At 38.2% G+C, this 22,683-nt stretch overlaps 1 protein-coding gene across 1 annotated transcript; it reads left to right on the top strand.

Moving 5' to 3' along the window:
• The first annotated feature begins 6,590 nt into the window (after nucleotides 1-6,590).
• LOC117664663 (gasdermin-D-like) lies at nucleotides 6,591-19,324 on the top strand. Its single transcript, XM_034415816.2, has 10 exons — nucleotides 6,591-6,861; nucleotides 7,318-7,492; nucleotides 8,746-8,923; nucleotides 10,147-10,250; nucleotides 10,360-10,397; nucleotides 11,437-11,469; nucleotides 11,701-11,837; nucleotides 14,136-14,313; nucleotides 15,638-15,711; nucleotides 17,627-19,324. Exons 1-10 carry the CDS (start codon nucleotides 6,651-6,653, stop codon nucleotides 17,858-17,860), a joined length of 1,362 nt encoding a protein of 453 aa, XP_034271707.1. The 5' UTR covers nucleotides 6,591-6,650; the 3' UTR covers nucleotides 17,861-19,324.
• The last annotated feature ends 3,359 nt before the right edge of the window (nucleotides 19,325-22,683 follow it).

A 22,683-nucleotide genomic window follows, 5' to 3' on the forward strand; every position in this document is an offset into this window, starting at 1 on the left:
CAATATCAGCCATTTCATCAAGGTTCTCTGTTTCTCTAAGGATAAAATACTGACCCTGATGGCTGTCACTATAAAACAAGTATGCAACTTTTGTTAATACAACAAGTTTGCTGATTTTCTTCCTTCCATCTCTTCCCTGTTATCTTTTTGTGTCATTGTTTAGACTTCAAGCCTGGGGACAGGAACTGCCTTACTTTTCTTATCTGTAGTTTAGCTGGTTATAGGAGCCTTTTTAGCTGAAGAATAAAGTGTCAACTTTATTATGATATAAAATATTTATAGCCCATCCACAATCCAGTGGATTTTGTAAGGGGTGAAAATGCCTAAAGGAATAATACACATTAATCAATTATAAACATGCACTCCACATTAATTAGATGCTCTAGAATTCTCAAAAATAATGAATCCTGGGGTTTGACAAGTGTGACTAGTAACCCAGGAAGCCAGTTGTGAGAGTTGCAAAACAAGCAGTGTTTCATCATGGACAGGAAAGCCTGTTTTTAATTACACGATTCCTTCCTGTAGGAGGGTGACCCAGTCAAATCATCACTGCAGACTTCAATCTTTGCACAATTTCTTTGACAATTTGGAAAAGCCTTTTACAAAGTTGGCTGGGGTTATTGAGGCTACACTGAACAAAAATAGAAAACAATACAGACAACCAAGGAGAAGAAAAACAGGGTACCAAACAGGTTATTTTCATACTGAGGCAGGGGGATTCCCCCCCCCACACACACACTTTTAGGAATTCATAAAGGAGAGATGGAAAGGGCCGGATTCTTGTCTGGGATTGTGCTCATTCATTTGTTTAGCACTCTATAGCTACACCCATATTTATTTCATTTTTATTTATTTCTTCTTCATAGTTATATGAAGCTGCCTACCTCACAAAATGTGACTCTGGGTGATGTACAATAAAAAACTATGAAATAATACTATGAAAAAGGACCACCATTAGATATATTAAGGCTACCGAGAAATGGAAAACATTGTACTGTACGGCAGGGCTCCTAAATTGCTGCATTGAAAAAAAGGCAGGCTGTATAAGAAGAGAATTCTTTCTCATTTCCACCTTGCAAATCTGGATAATTTAGATCACCAACCCACAATTCAGCATCATTTGGGACTTTGGGAGGAAGGACTAGAAAATCCAGAAACTGGGAATGGAATGGAATATCCTGGAGATGGGAATGCTTGACAATCTATAACAGAGGTGTCAAACTCACGGCATCACATTGTCACGTGACATATCAGAGCTTCCCCCCCTTCGCTAAACAGAGGGTGGGTGTGGCCAACATGTGATGCATCTGGCCCATCGGCCGCAAGTTTGACACCCCTGATCTATAATAATCTACAACTTCTTTGGCCCTTTCCCTGGTCCCTGTATCCTTTTAAAAATATGTCACCAAGCTCAGGCAGCAAGCTATCAATTTACACAAGGAACCAATTTTCATCCCCTCCCTCTAATAAGCCAGAAAATGAAAGATGAGTAAATCTCTCTTTTTTTTAATATGACCATTTTATTTAATCCCCCAAATTAATATGACCCTGAAGGGCCAAGAATACTGGGCTTGCACCTTCTACTCATTGATGTTACCACATCAATCATTCCTCAGGTAAAAGCTAAACAAATCAGTTTTTGATCATATAAAGTTGTGGTCCAGCCAATGGCTGGATGGAAACATGACAGGGATTTCAGTTTTTTGAGCCTATGCAGTTTTTAATGTCACCACAGCAGGATTCATCCTCTGCCCATTTGGTTGGCATGATTGTTGGGGAAAATCAGGTTTAGGTCAAGGAGAGTGATTTCAAGGTCAGCTTGGACCTTGGCACTTTTGAACTCCCTCACCCTAAGATAACTAAACCACATTCATCCTCTCTTGTAATCTCCTGCACAGATTAATACTAGCCTTTTGTGTGAGTCATAGGAAAAGGGGAAGAAACTGACTATGGGTGTCGGAAGCTTTAACTTCCTCCTCTTACCATAAAATAAGAGGCCACCATTTCATTTCATAATTCATTTCAATCTGTGGTTGCACCTGAAAGATTGACCCTGCACAGATTCTGCTAAATTCAACATCAGATTTATTCCTGTTAAACAAAGAGCACTGGTAAATCTAAGAAGAAACCTAAAGGCATCAGAGTTTGGGTAAGTCAACAATTATTCTTTAAAGGCCATCAAAGAAGGTTGCTTCTGTGCGCTCTATGATCTAAGACTGAAAAGAGTGACTGAGAAGATACATTGCTCTAAGACATGATTAGGTTAATCATGGCTTCTTCCATAAACTACAATTGATTCAATTTGCACAAAGTAAACCTTGATGCATATGCCTCTGACATATTTCAAGCAAAGGCAGAGCATGGAGCATTTGGGGGAACATATTGGGCAACAGTACAAACATGATCCTTGTTGGTGAAAATATCCAATAAAGAAAATGTTTGAATTTATTAATAAGAGGGAAGCTGCACAGGGCATATTGCCTATTTCTGGAATTAGCTTCATTGTGTTTCTTAATAGCCTCTGGTGATCTTATAGCACAGTGGTGTCAAACTGGCGGCCCATGGGCCAGAAGCGTCATCTGCAGACCATGCCCACCCCAGCCCCGCAAAGGGAAAAAAACATTGAAAAATGTCATGGGGCAGCAACGTGATTCTGTAAATTGACACCCGTGTTGTAGCTGAATCAGAGTGGTAATACAGTGGCATATTACTGCATTGACTGTGTGTTCTTTAAGGAGAATTCTATGAACATGTTCAAAATAGCATCAAAGCATTAATAAAAAAGGAAACAAGAGACTAGTTTCAACCATAAAATGAGTAAATTTAAAAATCTCCAACAACCACTTCTTCTGCACCAAACAAATTAAGTGGTAATCATTTGTGAAGTTGTTTATGTGCTATTTTCATCAGCATAAACTTTTGTTTTCACCACCAGGTGTAAATTCTTCACAAATGATGTTTGAAACAATAATTCAGTTTTAGTTTTTGATACCAAGAAAATGAATGGAAAACTTGTTTTGAAATTGACTAGGATAATAGAAGAGGCTACAATCCTGTGCACACCTATGAAGACTAACTCTTTGAATATAGGGAAGATTCCTTTTGTCTCCAGTTCAAACTGGCACAAGTATTCAAATAATTCCTAATGGGAGTTGCTATCTCTCCATTTGTTACTTATAAGCATCTTCATAGCATCATCCAGCAATAGCTGAAAGAATATAAATATTGTCTTTGTGACAATGGTTGGATTTTAGAAGCCACCAATTAATTGGGAAAGAAATAATTTTTAGCTAAAGAATAATCATACCTATATATATCAAAGTACTACATATCTTGAATAGCCAAATGTCAAAAAAGTTGGTTCCATTAGTCATAATCTCTTGATATCATGACCACCTTCAGTAGAACTAATTTCAAGGATCTCCTTCTAAACATGGTTAATTCCAGTTCCAACCCACATGAGTTATAATTATTGTTATTAACTAGAACTGATATTTGATTAATTACATTTGAATAATTATTAATTATTAATGATGCTCCTTTGCTTTTCATCTTGCCTTTAAAACATTGATAAGAAATGCATTTGATTAAGAAATATTTTTAAATCATTTCCTCAAATATCCTGCCTATTTCTCAAAGATAGGAAATTTAACCATTTTTAGAGAATTAATGGGATGAACTTAGCTTGGGGAAACTTTCAAAAGCCTAGAAACTCCTCTGTGCAATACCAGTCCAATAACAACCAACATCAGATGATCAGAAAGCTAACAAGAAAACTGAACAAATCAATTTCATTTATGGCCAAAAGGCCCAAAGGCAAGTTATACATATATCTGAATTTGGTATTAGATAAAATAGCTTGAATAAAATATTTAATAAATATTACATACAAAATTGAATCGAAAGCTAAGACATATTTATCTTTGATAGATAGCCTTGCTGTTTCCCGGTCAATGGGAAAATATTTTTTTTTTAAAGCCTAGTAATATTGAATATGGGTCTATTACAGGAACAATCTCAAAAAATGATCTAAGAGTAATATTGAGGTTAATTATCTCCAAGAGCTTGGCAAAAACACAGTAATGGTGGCTTACAATTCGATAGATGTTAGGTAAGTAGATAGCTAGACGGACAGACAGTAGATAGATAGAGCACTATATGGAGATTTTAAAGCCCAGTTTCCAGAGTATATGGATAACAACATATCTTTCATTGTATACATTTTGCTATAATACTGTATCTTACACCAAAGAATCCAGGGAGTGTATTTGGTGACACCTATCAAAACTCAGAATTTTCTATAGAGACATAACTATAACCTTTCAACTATGTTGCAATAATAACTCTGAGTCATTGTGAATAATGGTTTATGAGTTTAATTCTATGGTGTAAATTCTTCACTCTCAAAGGTGACATTCAGAGCAGCTTTATATTTGAAACAAGCTCTTATCTGATGAGCCCCCAGATTAGTTAGCACAAATCAGCAAATTTTACTACTGGCGGTAGGCTTCTGGGAAGCAACACAAAAGCCATCTGCTATAAATATAAGCATGAATTGAATACGTAAAATAGATTCAAATAGAGGATCCACTTCAAGGTACTCACCTATAAAGCCCTACATTGCTTAGGTCCAGGGTACTTGCAGACCATCTCCTGCCCGCCTCCCACTGTCCTGTTCGCTCACATAGGGCTGCTCTCCTTAGGGTACCGTCGGCCAGACAATGTCGGCTGGCGACGTCCAGGGGTAGGGCGTTCTCTGTGGGTGTTCCTACCCTCTGGAATGAGTTCCCCACCGAGCTCCGGATGGCGCCTGATCTCCGCTCCTTCCGTTGTGGCTTAAAGACTTGGCTATGTCAACAAATGGGCTGAGTTCTGATTCTGGGGTTTTATTATTTATTATTTTGATTTTAATTGGTTTTAATTAGATTCTTCTTTTATCATTGTATGTTTTTAGCTTGTGTTTGCCGCCCTGAGTCCCTTGGGAGAAGGGCGGCATATAAATATGTGTTAAATAAATAAATAAATAATAAACAAACAAACAAACATTAGGACAGGGACAGTAGGCACGCTGGTGCTCTTATGCACACCCCTTATGGACTTCTTAGGAATGGGGTGAGGTCAACAGTCTTAGGTTAAAATTTTGAGGGGTTTGGGATGAAACCACAGAGTCAGGTAGTGTATTCCAGGCATTGACCACTCTGTTGCTGAAGTCATATTTTCTGCAATTGAGTTTGGAGCGGTTCACTTATCATTTAAAATTAAAATAAAAAATGCTTATCATTTAAAATTTCCCATAATCCCTTGAAATAGCTTCAGTTATATGTTTATGGAGATTCTCATCACCATCACTCGTGTCAGGGCCTGTGGTGGCCTGAGCACTCTGCCAGCGAAAATGGGCTCCTGGGCCCTGTTTTCGGCTGCAACAGCCTCCTGTAGCCCTCTGCCAGCGAAAACGGAACTTTGTTTTCACTGGCAGAGGGCTGCAGGACGCTGTCGCGGCTGAAAATGAAGCCTGGGAATGCTGCGCGTAGCCCTCACAAGCTCCATTTTTGCTGCAGAGGCACTGAGGGCTGGACCTTTCCTGTTTTCAGGGTGGCCTTGTGGGACAGATCTAAGCACCCCGTTGACTGGATCTGGCCCGCGGACTTTGAGTTTGACACCCCTGCTCTGGATTCTAGATTCTCTAGATCTAGATCATGATGGTCTCAAAAGTCTTTTTTTTTTTTAATTCAGAAGGCAACTGGACATCTTCAAGGAAAAGTCCAGTTGCTTTTTGAAAAAAGCACTTTTGGGATAGCTTCAGTCAGACATCATGGGAAAGGGAAATTTAAAAATTTGAAGTTCACTTAACTTAAATCTGCAATTTTGTGATACCTTTAACCATGGATTGTATAACAATGCATAAGACATATTTGTTTATTTTTATTTTAATGAATGGAAGTTACAGATTAACAATGATTAATGCCATTAATTTTCTCAGCAGTAGATTCTTGTCGATTTCAGCTAGAAAAGTCTGAAACAAAAAAATATATTACAAGAAATGCAATAGTTAGGGCAAGCCATGGCCAGAGAGATCATGTCAGGGTAGTTTCTTGAAGAAGAGAGTGCTTGCAGCTGTGGGGGAAATGAAATGTCCTATGTTTGTCCTGATAAAACTAGAGTTTTCACTATCTGTCCACAGCCAAGGGGAGAGGTGTGTTTTTCCCCCTTTAGAATTGACTTGTTCACAGCTTTATTCTGTGATGCACATCTGTGCATTCTTTTAATTGCCAAGCAATCCTCTACTCCTAAATGCTAGTAATATGACAGGTTTGAAAGCTTGTGTGTGTGTGTGTGTGTGTGTGTGTGTGAGAGAGAGAGAGAGAGAGAGAGAGAGAGAGTCTGTAGGTGTGGGTGTGTATGCATGTATCAGAAGTAAGTTGAGTGACTTTGGGCTAACTCTTCTGATTTCACCTTACAATGGGTAGTTAAAAAAAATATCAATTTGTACTAGATGAGAGTGGTAGATTATGATCTACTCAATGAAGATGACTTCATCCTGCTATGGATTGATTCAGGATGATGATGATTTCTTTTGTCCCTTCTTTTAGGTTGTTTGAGATCTCCTGCCAATACTATTTCTGTCCCATTTGTCCATTGGTGGGAAAAAAATGTTTAAAAAACTGGCCAAACAGCTTACCCAAGAACTGGATTCAGATGGAAAATTGATTCCTGTGAGCAGCCTGGCACAAAATGATGGCTTTCAACTTCTCTCTTTGGTGACTAAAAAGCCATCTAGATGGCCTTGGAACAGTAGAAAGTATTCCCCAATCTCTTTCAAACTGACAGACGTACTCCAAGAAGAAGCAATAATGGAAATAGGTATTCTTGTTCAAATTAATTCATAGAGATCATTCTGGATAAACTCTGCCTGGACAGTTTTTTGGGAGCCCTAGGACCAAAGGAGAAACATAAAGGTCTCTCAGAAACCACACCCAAATTGTGCATCAGGCTCACAGATATTATACAGCCTGTGTAGGTTCCTCTTTTGATCTGAAGATGAATCCTTTGCAGTAATTTCCCTGATTCAGATGTAATCCTACATGCAAACATTGTGCTAAGACATAAACCTGGATTTACCATTCACAGTGGCAAGATTCATGCAACTTGCTAAGCCAGAACCAGTGTTATTTATGAATTCAGTGAATTGGGGTTATTTCTTATTTGAAAGGAATCCCAGCATACAAAAGAGAGGAAAAATGTGTAAGGGTTTGACCATGGTAAACAATTAGACTGTATTTTGAGCATTGTCTTTTGCTTGCTTTCGATTTTTTTTAGAGCTGAAGCATTCTGAGCCACTTTTGTTTTCTGCTAACACATGTCACAAATCTGGAGGACGGCTAAACTTTAAGATACAGTCTACAGAAGTAGATGTTGGTGGATTGGCCGTAGCTTGCTTGAATGCCTCTCCAGTACATCTCCGAAAAACCTATGTGGACCCAGGAGAGCTGTGGTGAATATGGCTTTGCTTATTATTTCCCAAGGGTGTGACAAGAATGGAAGAATAGGACCTAATTACTAACTAGGTTGCTTTCCTGAGAATTGTACATGAACAAATGTCTCAAAAACATTCATAATCCAACCATGAAGCACAAAGGGGCAATTGAATTTTGGTATTATTAAAAGCTGAAGAGAGGGATAAATAAATGGCTTTGACCTATCTGCTGCAGTGCATTTGGAGACTTTATGGATCACAATGAAACGAGTGGTAGTTATGGTGCTCTGGTGGAACTCTTATAAATCTCTTGAGACTCATTCAAGCAAAAGTACTGGTGTATAACATTCATGCTAACTTGCGAAAGGGCTTCATCATCTGGATTTTCATTTGAATAGCCTCTCTAAAAAACACATCAAAGTCCTCACTGTACAGAGGAAACTCACTGAAGATCAGTCAAGGCAGTTTCCCACAGTATCTCTGTGGACTTAGGTGATGGGAAGATTCAGAAAAGAAAATGGGAAGTTTTGCCAGTTCTCTCAGATTTAAGATCCTAGTTTCCAGGACTTAATAATGCAGCTTGTTGAAAATGGGGGGAGAGGGGAGGCAAGGATTCTGTTATGTAGGGCAATAAGGCTTTATCTTTAGGGTAGGGAATGGTAGAGAAATTGCTTTGATCCTAATTTACAGCTGAGTCCCTTTTTAATATTCTGACTCTGCTTAAGGCAAAGGGTTCTCACCTCTCATCTTTCCCAGTCAGAGGTGGTATTCAGCCATTTTGGACCGGTTCAGATGCACTCTCACATTTTTGGTGCTGGGCAAACTGATAGGTAAATTATGTGAATCCCATCTTTGTTACCAGTCACCTTCTTTCTGGCATTTCAAGCACTTCTGTACTGATCTCAATCTGCTGAAAACTGTTTCTGCTGGCCAATAATGCCAATTCCTCTTAGGTAAAAGAATTGGGAAATGGAAGGAATTGAGGACAGGGTAGTTAAACATGGAGCTGAGCTTAAGCTGTTTCTTTTAGGGAATCATCTAAAATGTGAAAGTTTGTTGTAGAAAGGAGAACTTTCTTATCCACTATACGCATTACTGCAGATAGTAAAACGCTTGAGGCCAGTCCCAGCCGAGGTGGAAGGATTTCATTCTGAAGCCTTGGATGGTTCGCCCAGTATAGAATAAAGTTTCCAGGAATTTCATGAGAGGTTCCAGAACTCTAACTTCATTGTAAGAACTGCAGCCGTGACCATCTTGCATTTTGTTTGTAGGAAGAGGGATCTCTCTCTCAGCGTTGTCCAGCAAAACTACCCTAAACTCCACAATCAAATGCACAATTTGTACATTGTGACAGAAGTTTTGGTGATAACGGAGCCCTTTCTCATTGATGAGACTGTCCAGGCAGGTGGGAAGGGGGAAGTTTCTGCCGTGAACATACTTAAAATCCAGGTATGGTTATCATTTTTGGCTTTTATCTTTTTGCTGTTTCTTGCTTTTTAAATGAACAGGTTAATGGCTAAAAGCATCACAATATCATTCCTTAAGGAGGAGTTGATTGCCGACCAACAGTAGTGGGGTTGCTGATCAAGTATTTTATCTTTTTCATAGGAATAAGCACAAACTAAACCTCTCTGACCAAAACATGAGCTCGGCCCCAGAGCCTCTATAACTGCCATCAATTTATTTGATCATTTAATTTTAAATGTGAGATTAGGGGGGAAATGGTTTATATAAGCAGTAACAGTTAAAATGGGTTGACCTTGAAAAGCTAAGGAAGATTAAGCCTAGATTAGTAGCTGGACAGGAGAGCAGCAGGAATTTCCAGGACTCTAAAAAAAGTAAAAAAAAAAAAAAATCCAGTGAAAGGCTATAGCAAACCATTTCCACACAGTGGCCAAAGCAAAACAATATAAAACCTATTCCTATATAGATCAATATTAAGCTTCACGTGAGCAAATTTTTTCTAAGAAAAATGTTTAATGCATGGAAAATAGCATATGACTTGATATTGGCTCTTCTGCTTTTAGGAGCATGGTCTTGACATGCTGCTGAAAGACCAAAAATGGCTCCTGGTACTATATGCAGCATTGTGCCACTTAAACACAATCAATACTATGGCAGACTGAAATGTAAGGAATAGGCAAAGGGAAAGCATAAAAATTCACTGCAGAAAGTTTACTACACTTGTGTAACAGTATATTGTTAGCTTTATTTTTCATGTGTGTGCACAGAGTGGGCTTGCAGGAAAGAGAGATTTTGGAAAAGTACATGTCATCATAAGCAGATGCACTGAATAAAGAAAATGTAATGAACATTTATTTCATTTACTGTATTCCAAAGTGAATATAATGAGGTCTGCTGGAAGAGGAGTAGTGTTCATTACTTATGTTTAGATGAAAGGGGTTCCTGACTGGGTATAGCTGTAAATAAGATGGGTTGGGATGCATTCCCATGATCTTTGGCAGAACCCTTTTGTCTCCATTTGGTAACCTTAGGGATACATGTTTCTAGTTAGACAACTTATGACTGATCACTAGAGTGTGGAATCATCCCTGCCTATTTTCTGTGAGATGATGAGAATGCCTATGGATTGCTAGCTTGCTTGCTTCCTTCACAATCTGTGACTTGGTCTATGGTGAGACATTCTTAACATCCTGTGCTCAAATCTCCAGGGTCAGCACAAGACAATGAAAAATAAGTCCATGCTAATTCCTTTTGGTACAGTGATGGCATATGGAGTTGAGAAACTCCAAATCTGTGAAGAAGACCCCGGTGAGTGAAAAAATTGTTTCACTGATTGGTTTGCCATACTAAGGGTCAGGCATCTTTAGGTTCTTTCTAATTTCTTTGCATTTTTGTTTTTCTATAGTTTATCTCAACCAGAGGTTTCAAACAATGTTGGATCACTCACTCACTTATGATGGTATGTTTAATATCTATGCTTTCAAAAAAATGTGTGTATGAAAATTAGAAAAAGCATGATTGTTTGTGGAACAATCTAAGCAAATAAACAAACAAACAAACAAACAAGATAGAGCTGTCAACCAAATATCACACAAGATGAGTTTTAACTGTGAGTAAAAGGTTAAGTTTGCAAAAAATCCTAGACTACAATGTAGTTGATTAGTTTGCAGCTCAATATATGATGTGAAGTCATCCAACACCATTGGCTTATAATTCAGTGACCTGTGTGAACCTAGAAAACTGGGTTAATTCTATGAACCATAGCTAAATTAATTGGATTGACATGTATATGAAGTCTGGCTATGGAGGAAAGAGACAGAAAGGTGTCTGGGTTTCCATATCAACAAAATGCCCCGTTTAGTCACACAAAGGCACTACACTACAGCTTCATAATTACCCAGCAGTCCCCAATTAAAAAGAGACAATGTGCAAGAGTATTTGAAGAATAGGAAAACTATAGTCTTCCACATACAGTAGGTTTCTATAGCTAGCCTAATGAATGAAACTGTTAAGTAATGTCAAAAGGTTTGTACCTGTGTCATCACAAATATGTAAGAGATGAACTTTATATAGAATATTATATTTTATTTTTATCTCTTTCCTCTTGAGACATTAATGGCTCCCCAAATGTTGCTGAACTATAATTCCTAGCATTTCCCATTATTGACCATGCTATAAGGAATTTCTGGGAGTTGTGTTTACCAGCATTTGGAAAATCACAGGTTCTCCAACTAATTTGTGTCTCTTTGTACAGAATAACTAGTAGTATTTTATATGTCTCTGTTGAATTTCCAAATGTTGTGCAATATGGAGACAACCTTCTCCATACATGGGTTGAAGCTTGGAGATTTTTAATCTTTTGTTTCTTGGTCAATAAACATTGAGTAAACAATGTGTCCTAATGTTCCTCTTCCTTCACCTCTTCCAAAGAAGGAATACTTCAGTTTCTTCTTCTGCTTAATTTCAATCTAATATTTATTTTCCTCTTTTCATTTTAGCATTCCAGAGTGAACTGGGATCTTCACTCACAGGCAAGTTATGACTGAATTTTGATTTACTCTTAGGTTTGGTCTCCCCAATAGTGCAGATCTCTGTGATAAGATCAGTAATGTCTCTCCATCAGACATGACAATTAGATAATACACAGAGACCCAACAATATGGGTCACAGCAGTTGTACAAAGTGTTCTGTTTTTTTAAAAAAACTAAAAACTCAATTGAAATGATGCTGCTCATGATCTTAACCAAGCTAATAATCTTTAGCTGTCCAGCAAGTGCAAGATGCGGTTAAGGAAGCGTATGAGCCACTGTTGTACCAGACCCAGCCTTTGAAGAAGAACCTTTTGGAATCCTTTGAGATTTTCCTGCAGAACAGAAATGTTTCCACTGTACGGTCCATGGTATGTTCCCTTTTTTTGGCTGTTTGATGGCTTAGAGCTCTTCACTTGTACTGTAGCATCCTGTGCAAATATGGATTTATTTATTAGACTTGTGCCTTGCCTTTATCATTATTATAAATAACTCAACCAGGTAAATATTTGTAATAATCCTTCCTCCTCCTATTTTTCCACCCTTATCCCTTTGTTCTCCATCTCTTTGCCTTATGTAAGTCATCCCTCCCACCCCTTTCCTAATATTGCAAGCAGATTGCTCCAAATCACATATCTTCCAGATGTGCTGGGAGAAGAGGTGTCACAATTCTCAGGTAGTCTGCGAAATATAGTTCCAGCACATTTGGAAAACTATTTAGGTCATTTCTCCATGAGCATCTTCCATTCATCCAGCCATTGGGTTAAAATAACAATAATGAGAAGGAGCTTTACATCAACTAAGGATGGCTGGATGATACTCTGACAATACTTAACATATTTTGGGATGTTGCCCAAGGAGGCCAATATCCCAAGAGCTGCACATGCAGCAGAATGATGTGGTCATATCTGAAGCAAGTATGTGGTCTGTACTGTTTTTGGGTATGAGTAGGAGACATATTTTTTGAAAATACATCCTTCTGTAGACACAAATCAGCCTCTCTCTAAGGTCAGAAAGAGTTTTCTACAAATAGTAGATTTTTTTCATGAATTTCTAGACCCCTTGAGAGCTGTATGCAACAAAATTTCATTTTAATGTATCCCAATTAGTGTACATTCAAAGTGACAATAAAGTTATTCTAAGTCTATGTCTATTGCTAGTTGCAGTTACTAATGTAAAGTAAGCTAAACACAAGCCAGAAAGTACACTTTCACCCAGATTGTGGATCGTATTGCCCCAGAGCGAGGTCTGGCCCCTTTGTTTTTGGCCTTTCGGAATACCCTAAAAACTCCTTTTTAAGTGAATTGATGGTAACTGAGGAAGAATGTTTAATTATTCTCTTATGAAAAGATTGGGTTTTCATTTATAGATTGTGTGTATATATATATAATATATATAATATATATATATTTTCTGAGGTTTTCGTGGGTGTTTGTATGTAGGTCTTTGGTTATTCAGATTTTCTCCCGCGTAAAATTGGAAGTGTCTTGGCGATGTTTCGACGAAGTCTCATTCGTCATTTTCAGGCTGGTGTTTTCGGCTTCGTGCTTCTGGGAGCAATGTGTGATCGCAGCTGTTTCTTCCTTTTAACTGCCAGTGGGGGTGTGAACTGATTGGGTGGGAGCTTGGCTGTGTTCTGATTGGTTGGGGGCTTGGCTGTGCTCTGATTGGATGGGGGGTTGGCCGTGCTCTCATTGGATGAGGGTGTGTTCTGTTTGGGTGGGGGCTTGGTTGTGCTCGGGTTAGTCTGAGTTGCAGGGGGATTTGAGCTGGTGAGCTGCGTTGCTGTTGTTATATATATATATATATATTGCTTACTACCCACAGTTGATTGATTAGGGTGTTATTGACATGAGATAGATAGATGATAGATAGATAGATAGATAGATAGATAGATAGATAGATAGATAAACAGACAGATTAAATAAATAATAACTCCATCAATATAATTATGAATTGGAAAATCAGGTACATAAATAAATCCTGCAAATCAATACTAATCGTGAAACAGGGAGAAAGGATGTAGATAAAAACTCTCCCTTTACTCTTTTTTTTTTTTAAATTTGCAGGACCATTTTTACACAGGGAAGGACAGGACCCCTCTTCGTGCCGTTTGAAGTGGCACAGTCCATTCCATTATCTCAGGTCTTCTCAAGTTCTTTTGCTGCTTTTGTAGATTATTATGTGTGGAATCCTGTCCATATTAACTTCTGCTTGAATATTTAGTCCAAGACTCTATCACCACTACTACCCTTTTGCTCCAACTTCCTGTTTAGGTGCATATCTTTTGCCTGTTTACTCCAAGCCTACTTCTACCCAGATGTAGAAGCATATTCCAAGAACCCTTGACTGCTACATAGCAGGAAATAATTATTTTCAAAATTTGTGAATTTACTCATTTCTTTATTAGATTTATATCCTTTTTTTTGTCTTGGAGCTCAATATACATTGTATACTTCCATCCCTCTAATTCTTTTCCTACAACATCCTCATGAGCAGGACTGAACTAAGACATAGTAACTGGCCCCAAATCAACTAACCCTAACATTTATGGCTGAGGTCAGATCTGAATCACTACATCACTTGGGGGCAACTATACTGTGTTTATTATATAGCAACTCTCTATTTCACCTCTTCCTGACTGACTGCTATACATTTTTTTCCACCAGCTGGAGCTTTCCATGGCAGGTGACAATGTTGATCGCTCCATGTTGGAGTCGTTGAATGAGGAATTCCGCGTTCCAGTAGAAATGCTGCTATCCTATTTAGGGATTTTCCAGGACACTAAAAGAGGAGAAAACCAAGATCTCTGGGGACCAATGCACTTCCTTTGCTCTTCTATAGATGGTACAAGAAACTTATCGTTTGGAAATTTGTACTTATATAGGACTCTATGCCTTCTCAAGCTTGGAAGGTATCTTTTCCAATGTACCCCTTCCTGGGTCAGAATTTAGCAGTTCATTCCCAAACTTCCACAATGAGCAGAATTTATTGTAGAAAGAGATTGTGACTGAAGTGGGGAAAAAGTTGAGAACCCTGGGGAAAGTGGTAAGAGTTAGGCCAAAAAAGAAGTACGGGTACAGCAGGCACAGGCAAACATTCTAGTTGCCAACGTTCTAAAACATGATTTCCATAAAAAAATAAATCATGTTTTGAGGAGACATTTGAATGTTGCTGCTGTATCACTTCTGTAGCACTTCAGGCACAATTTATAGTAATTTGTTTTATCCTAACCAACACTTTAAAAGTTTTCTTTTTGGCAACGTTTCGACAAGCTCTCTAACTTGTCATCATCGGGCCCCTACTTTCTAAACTTCTAAACTGAAAGTAGGGGCTCGATGATGACAAGTTAGAGAGCTTGTCGAAACGTTGCCAAAAAGAAAACTTTTAAAGTGTTGGTAGGATTTTAGCCAGAGTTTCAAAAGTCCTTACAAAGTGTTTTGTTGGGATTTTGGAGGATCTTAAACTGGGATTTTAGCCAGGATTTTAAGCATTTCAACTAACAGACTTTTAATGACGTGGGAAAACACTCGAGATTTTAACTTTTTACATACACACACCCGTGAAAACTTGAGAAGACATATATATATATATAAACTTGAATCTGTAATTCAGTAGAATTTGTGTTTTTTAAATGAGAAGTCCAGAAGCTGGAAGAAAGGGATTTTTAACTATTAAATTAAAAATGGAAGAAACACAATTAGCCATACTTTCTTCTTCCCCCAAATTGCATCTGCCAAGCCTGAATTTCAACAAAATCTTTTCAGCCTGCTTCAAAGAGTTGTGTTGTTTCTTTGCCACATTTTTAATCACTGCCATTAGCTAAATATATTTATAAAATGAGCAACAATTTTTAAGCTGGGCACTTATCTATTTGTATTGGGTCTCAAGACAATGCTGTGGATGAATGGATGGATGGATGGATGGATGGATGGATGGATGGATGGATGGATGGATAGAGTCAGGCAGGCAGGCAGGCACAGAAACTACAATCAGTAGCAAAGAAGTAATAAAAGAGGCCTTGAGAAAAAAATTATATTCTGGAGGCAACAAAAAACTGTGAGGGGAAGGGGGAAAATATATCAGGAAGAAGAAAAATGAGTGTAGATAAGTTTCACATGTGACAACATCGTGGTATGAATGATACCTGTCTCTGTTTTTGTATTAATAGAATTAGACTATGAGATGATGCCCCTCTTACAGAAAATGTTGGAAAAGAAACAACTGGCCAAACCAATGGAGATGGTGAGCTCTTACTGTCTTAATTTTTTGCTGTAATCTTTTTCTAACCTGCTGTAATATACAATGCTTTTTCAAACTCATACCAAACATGCACGCCTAAAAAAGCAAGTAGCTAAATCTGATTTTCCTCAGAATTCCATTGAGGTTTTATAAAAGAGTGCATTTAGACAGAGATGTGCCAATTCCTTGGAAGAAATTGATTCTCAGTGAAAAGAGAAATGCTCTATTTGTGAACTAGGCATCCTAGTGGCCTTGTGGTCACTAGAAACTGTTCTGCCGTATGGCGGAATCCCTTTTCAGAACATTGTTTTCATTTATTGTGCTTCTAAGGACCACAGCTCCTGCTGAGAGAGCAATGAGTCAAAGATGTGGCTGGAAGTTATTCAGCTGTGGTGGAGAAGCAAAAACTGGCAGGCAAAAGAAGCTGGTTTCCCCAATTTCTCCAATTCGTTGCATGGAATTCCAAGTAGCAGGTTCTGATCAAGTTATAGGTTATTCTCCATGTCTGGAATGACTTTGAATATTATACTTAGGACTGATTGGATGGTGAAAGTTGGAAGACTTGAAGTTTCTGTGCAGTGGCTTGGGGTTGTTAGCTGGGAGACAGTTTTGAAGGCCAGGAGAAGAAAGAAGCTGATCTTCCTTCAATATAATTAGATGCAAAGCTATGTGAAATAAGCTACCAGGGACAAAGAGGACTAAAGAAGGACTATTTGAGCTCAAGTTCAAAGGAAGCATGAAATGTAGGTTAATCACTCACTCACTCATTTGTTTATTCATTCACTCATTCATTGAATTTAGAAATTGCATGTGTAGATATAAAATATGAAAACATAAAACTCTGCATAAATATCATATTAGGAGGAAAAGTTAAAAAGGCAGGGGGAGATGTTAACTAGTTTCATGGCTGCAGGCACCTCTGTGAGTTCGGAGCAGGACATCAGAGCCACATTTCCAGATATTTCTGAGGCCAGGAGGCTTGGGAGCCTGCCTCATGTCTGGAGGACAGACAGGGCAGGGGCAATGGCAGAGAAAGTTTCCTTCTTGGACCAAAATTCTTTAACTGTTGGGGCTCACAACATACTTTCCCTGCCTGACCCAAGGGGATGGATTGATCTAATGGGGCAAAGACAGTTCTTGGCCCCATACCATGTAGGGCTGTAATGGTTATAACTAACACTTTGAATTGGACCTGAAGCAACTCAGCATCCAATGTAGCTTGCACAGCAGAGATGTTACATGTGCCATCCTTGGGTCATTCAAAATTGCCCATGTGGCCACAATATATACCAGTTCAAGCTTCTGGATACTTTTCAAGGATAGCCCCATATAGATTGCATTGCAACAGTCCAAATGGGAGATGACAAGGGTGTGAGTGACTGACTGAAGAGCTTCCCTATCTAGGAGAGGGCATAACTGCCCAGCATGAAGTTGAGCAAAAGCTCTCCTAGCCATGACTGCCAGCTATTCTTTGAGTAGGAGTTATAAATCCAGGAGAACCCTCAGATTATATATTGGGTTTGTCTGGGACAGTGCAATCCCATTCAGTAATTAGATTATGCCTCCTTTGTTTTTAAATTATGTTTTAAAGTATCATTATGTTGTCAGTTGCAATCAAAAATATTTATTTGGAAAAAGCTGCTGTGTGAGAGATCCAAAACAGGAAGTCTCCATCAGTCTCAGCATTTCTGAGTTGAAATCCTGGACTATAATCATGACTGGCATGGGTGATAATGAGCTGCCTAAATCCAAAATTTAGAACTAGGAGCAGATCTCATGAGTATTGCTGTAGTTTCTATTGACTCTATCTCTGACTTGCCAGTTACTCGCATTTGTAAATTGGTCTTTTCATTTTCTCTGTCTCCCATCCCCTCTTTTTCTTTTCTCTCTCATTTGTTCTCCTGCTTCACTTCAAAAGGTGGAATTCACTTTGGAAAGGATTATTTCTGGTGAAGAAGGTGGCACTTTCACTCTCCCTTCCCATTCCCTGATGGAGGAGGAAGTTGATCTCAACCTCGATATGCTGCAAATCTGCGGGCTGGATTTAGAAATTGGGGAAAATTCCATCACTTGCCAGTGGAATAATGATGCCTGCTCAGAACTGGCTGCTCTGTACTCCAGCTTGTATGCCCTGCAGATCCTAAGTGGATGAAGGAGGAACTAAAACAGATTCTAAAAAGACGATGTTTTTGTGACTGCAAAAGGTCAGCCAGACTGTAAACTAAAACTAATATTTCAAAAAAGTGTTTCAAAACATCTCTTTGGTTTTAGATAGACTGAAATTTCCCATTTCTTATGGGAGAATAATGAGAAGTAAGAAATTGTGGATATTAGCTGCTGAGGAGTTTCCCACCTGATTGCCTACAATTCTCAGTAATTTTCCTATATTATGCTGAATCTATGTGAGTTGTATCCGTAAGGCCAAGGGGCTTGACCAGGTTTGAAGTTAGATTTTAAATTAATTATATTTTGGTTATTGCAAGAGTCTTGGAAAAAACTGAGGAACAACTCTGTGTATTTCTGTATTTCTTTTTTGTAAGTGCACAGAAACATTAATATTTATTCATGTGTTGATTGAGCTATAATTGAAAGTTGTTTTGTTACTTAAACAAGGAATTCTGTTTTTCCTTTGAACCATGAGATTTACAAATAACCAGAATTCATGATTGTTATGTCTATGAAGATTCTCAGTCATCTAGATCATAGTTGTCCCAAAGGTGCTTTTTCAAGAGGCAACTGGACTTTCTGGTTTGTTTTTTTTTAAAGATGTTTTGTTGAGACATTTCAATGAGAATCCAAGAAGCTCTGAAGCTCAAAAAAGCACCTTTGAGACATGATTGTTATGATTGTTAAGGCATCCCATCCCCTATGTCAATGTGCTAGTGGGGTGAGGAGGGCCTTTGCACAACTTCATAACTGTGGAGCACTTGTTCCAGTTCCTAGATCAAGAAGACCTACTCATGGCCACACATGCTCTAGTCATTTCGCAGTTACACTAATGCAATGCACTTTACACAGGGCTACCATTGAAAAGTATTTGCAAACTTTGGGCTGGTGTAAAACACACAGTGTGAGCACTTATGTGTGTTTCTAGTGATACATATGTTATACCTCTGCTTTGCAAGTTGCATTGGTTACCAGTTTGTTTTCAGGTCCAATTCAAGGTGCCTTCATGTTATGGGACAGGGTTATTTAAGGGACTGCCTCTTCCTGATTTTATCTGTCCATGCTAACAAGATCCAAGGGTATATTACAGGTTCTATTACTTAGGGAGTAATTTGGGGGGGGGGGCTTGGGTGGCAACTTCTTCTTTCTACTGTGGAGTCTTCTTTGCACTGAAGTGAGGTTTACCTTGTCTCTATGGAGTTTCTGGAGGCTCCTCAAGACCAGGTTATGCCAGCAGGCCAGGACACTAGTGGTAGATGGAGCAGTGAGATGGTTCCATTATTTTTAACATCCCTTCATCTATTATTCTTTGTTTTAGTTTGGTTTTTATATTTTAATGTATTTATTAGCTATTTTTAGCAATGTTGTATGCTGCCCAGAACTGCTGTCTTGTGAGATGGATAGGTATTTAAATTGAATAAACAAATAAACAAACAAGCAAACAAACAAATCCTTCAATCTATTGTATTTGGTTTCACTAATGTTCATCATTTCACTAATGTTCACTTTTGTGATTGGGCATTTCATTCATTTTATGTGATACAAGCTTGTGATATTCACTCAGCAGATTCTCATATATCATAGGAGGAGGTGATTGTGATGAGAAAAGTAAATAAAATTATTTTACTTCTCAAATGGTATTGACATCCAAATCCTATAACTGGGAGTTGCCATTGTCCAGCAAAGCAGATGTGTTTGGTGTACAAACTAACCAGATTTATTTCTGACTTCATCTACTATATTAATGAACCTCAGATAAAAGGATAGAGCAATATATTTTCTAATTAGCACACTATTAAATTTTTAAAAATCCAATAAAAGCTCAGTTTCAAAGGGTACCAGACCATAATCAGATATTAGGTTCATTGATCATCCTCTTATTATATATCATGGTTTGTTGCAAACCATAGCTTTTGAAGAGCCATAATGACTTCAACACAAAGCACTAAGCTATCAACTAGAATTCTTAAATCACAATGGGTTAGTCTGAACATCAAAAGATTTGAATGTGGTATTCAAATTCTGTTTCCTGGAACCAAAGGGTTCTGTAAGAATCAGCCAGGAGTTCAACATGAAGTTGCCATTTGCATTGTATGAAATTTATTATTACAACATTAATTGAAAATTCTGTTCAAATAAAATATATTACTTTAAATGTATTAATAGATTCCAAAACGATTTTTTTTTTCATTGAGAAGTGTTTTTCTGGTATCTCACCACTAGCTTAGAATTATTTGTGAAGTGAAGGAATTCCTAAATCTTACAATTCTAAGATACAGGTTTTAGGGCAGTAGTGGATTGTCCCCGGTTCACACCGGTTCTATAGAACAAGTAGTAAAACCGGTGGGAGGCTCTGCCCATCGACCCCGACGTCATCAAAACGCTTCTGCACTTGCGCAGAAGAGCACATGCACACGCGGCCACGGTGCAAACCAGTAGTAAAGATAAGTAGAACCCACCCCTGTTCTAGGACCTTCCCTTGAGGCATCACCAAGGCATTCATTTGATTTCACAAATGTCTGAATATCTGAAACTAGCGGTGAACACTTTACCCATCTTCTTTTTGGATGATGATCAGCAGCTGCCTCACAAGTGACCTATGTAATGAGTACAGGTTCAACTGAGAGTAAAATGCTACAATCTGTTTGACTTCCAGACTCAGCATGAAACTTGGAAACAAAAAATAGCACATTCCAGATTGAGAAGATGCTTCAGCAGCATTGCCACTATCTTTTACACTTGTTTGGAAAGTTCTGTCCCTACTTGCAGTTTACTATAAAGACTTCATGCCCTGATCTCTCATGATTGTGAGATAAATAACTATTCATATACTGCTATAAAAGTATTTCTCCCTGTTAAGCTGGTCTAAATTCAGAGTTATATTCTGTAACACTTTGTCAGCCATTACTTGGAAATGAAGTTAGTACTTGTAGACACAATCAGTGGAGTGGTTTTGCAGTGGTGAAGGCATGCCCTATCCCTCCAATCACTAGCAATATCTGTCACAACTTTTTCTCTCCCTCCTTTCCATTTTTTTTAAAAAAATTGATTTATATGCCGCCCTTCTCCGGAGACTCAGGGCGGCTTACAGTGCGTTAAGCAATAGCCTTCATACTTTTGTATATTTTATATAAAGTCAGCTTATTGCCCCCACAAATTGGGTCCTCAATTTACCTACCTTAGAAAGGATGGAAGGCTGAGTCAACATTGAGCCTGGCAAGATTCGAACTTACTTTAATTGCAGACAGCTGGTGTTAAATTACAGTGCTTTAGTCTGCAGAGCTATCCAGGCTCCATTTTTATTTCGTTCTGGTTCTTGAATTGCTTTAGTACACCCTACTTCATTTTTTGAAATCTTCTTTCCAGATTTCCAATATAGAAGAGAACAAATAACTTTTTCTATTATTAGAGCAGAAAAAAGGAGGCATATTTGCCCAATTTGATGCTAAGAGGACAGTGAAATGAGCAGATATCCATTATTTTAGGTATTAAGAAAAGGAGACATATTTGTGCAGTTCTGTGTCGATGGTATTCTGAAATGGTGATCTGTACATCAAATGTGATTTTTATCTATTACTGAGTGTCCAGACAATAAGAAGAAATTTTAACCCGAGTATTTGTAGCTGTTTGCCATTTTGCTGTATTTGTCAGTTTTAGTCACTTCCCCTCCCTCTCCTTGAAGTAAGATGGTCAACAGTAATCAGATTCAGTTTTCAGTTCTCTAGAATTTATGAGCTGCCCAATTTATTTTCATTATGGTGTCTTCCCATATCTTTATTTTAGAGAAGCCCAAATGGAGTGTGGCAGGAAGGACTAATAAAACTTCAATTTAGAATAACAGAGTTGGAAAGGACCTTGGAAGTCTTCTAGTCCAACCCCCTGCTTAGGCAGGAAACTCTACACCACTTCAGACAAATGGTTATCTAAATAATGATCTCATGGAAGACCAACTGGGAAGTATTATGGCAGTCAAATGTCAGAGACAAAGTTTAGGCAAGAAGAAAAATACTGATTGCTGCTCTGATGAGCAGAAGAAAATGTGATTCCTATTAACTGCTTGGCCTGATCACTCAACCAGGAGGACTCTGCTGATTTATTGGAAAATGGCCTTGGTGTGGCTAGACTTTCACATAGTCAAAAGGAGATTTCTTTGGAAGGGGAGCTGCAGAGTAAGCTCTTGTGTGTATGCAGTGACTTTACCAGTCTCATTCTTATGTATAATAATACAAATGCTGTAAGGACAGTAGTCCTTCAAGGAAACATACTTTGCTTTCATTTTAAAGAAGGTGGGAAGCACATTAATGGGGTCTTCTGTGGGTGTGAGGATATGTGTAGATGGCCCTAACTCTTTGTGGTCTCTGTAGACTTTAATACAGGATAATTAATGTTACTGATACAAAGTATTTTTCCAGAGTAACAACCAGCTGATATATGATTCCAAATTCTCATTTTTGGGAATAGAACATTATACCTTAATCATAATTAAGACATCCAGATATGAGCTGTAATAATCTGCATATCAACTGGATGTTAGCAAAGAGATACAGAGAATTCCAATTCTTTGCTTCTATCTGACAGTCGATCAATTTTTTTCAGGTAGATTAATTCTAATTCAACTGACCTAAGTGAATTTTCCAAAAATATGGAAAAAGATTTAAACATCTATCCTGAATATTGCTAGAGGCAATACTTTTGCCTGAAGATACAATTTTAAAAAATCACAAAAAGATGGCATCACACTTGGCCTTCAAATTGACTATTCAGGTATGTTCTGTCTTTCCTACCCAATATTGGACCTTAACCTTTCCT

This window comes from Pantherophis guttatus, chromosome 4 (assembly GCF_059756535.1).
Source record: "Pantherophis guttatus breed Tessera chromosome 4, ASM5975653v1, whole genome shotgun sequence".
NCBI lineage: Eukaryota > Metazoa > Chordata > Lepidosauria > Squamata > Colubridae > Pantherophis > Pantherophis guttatus.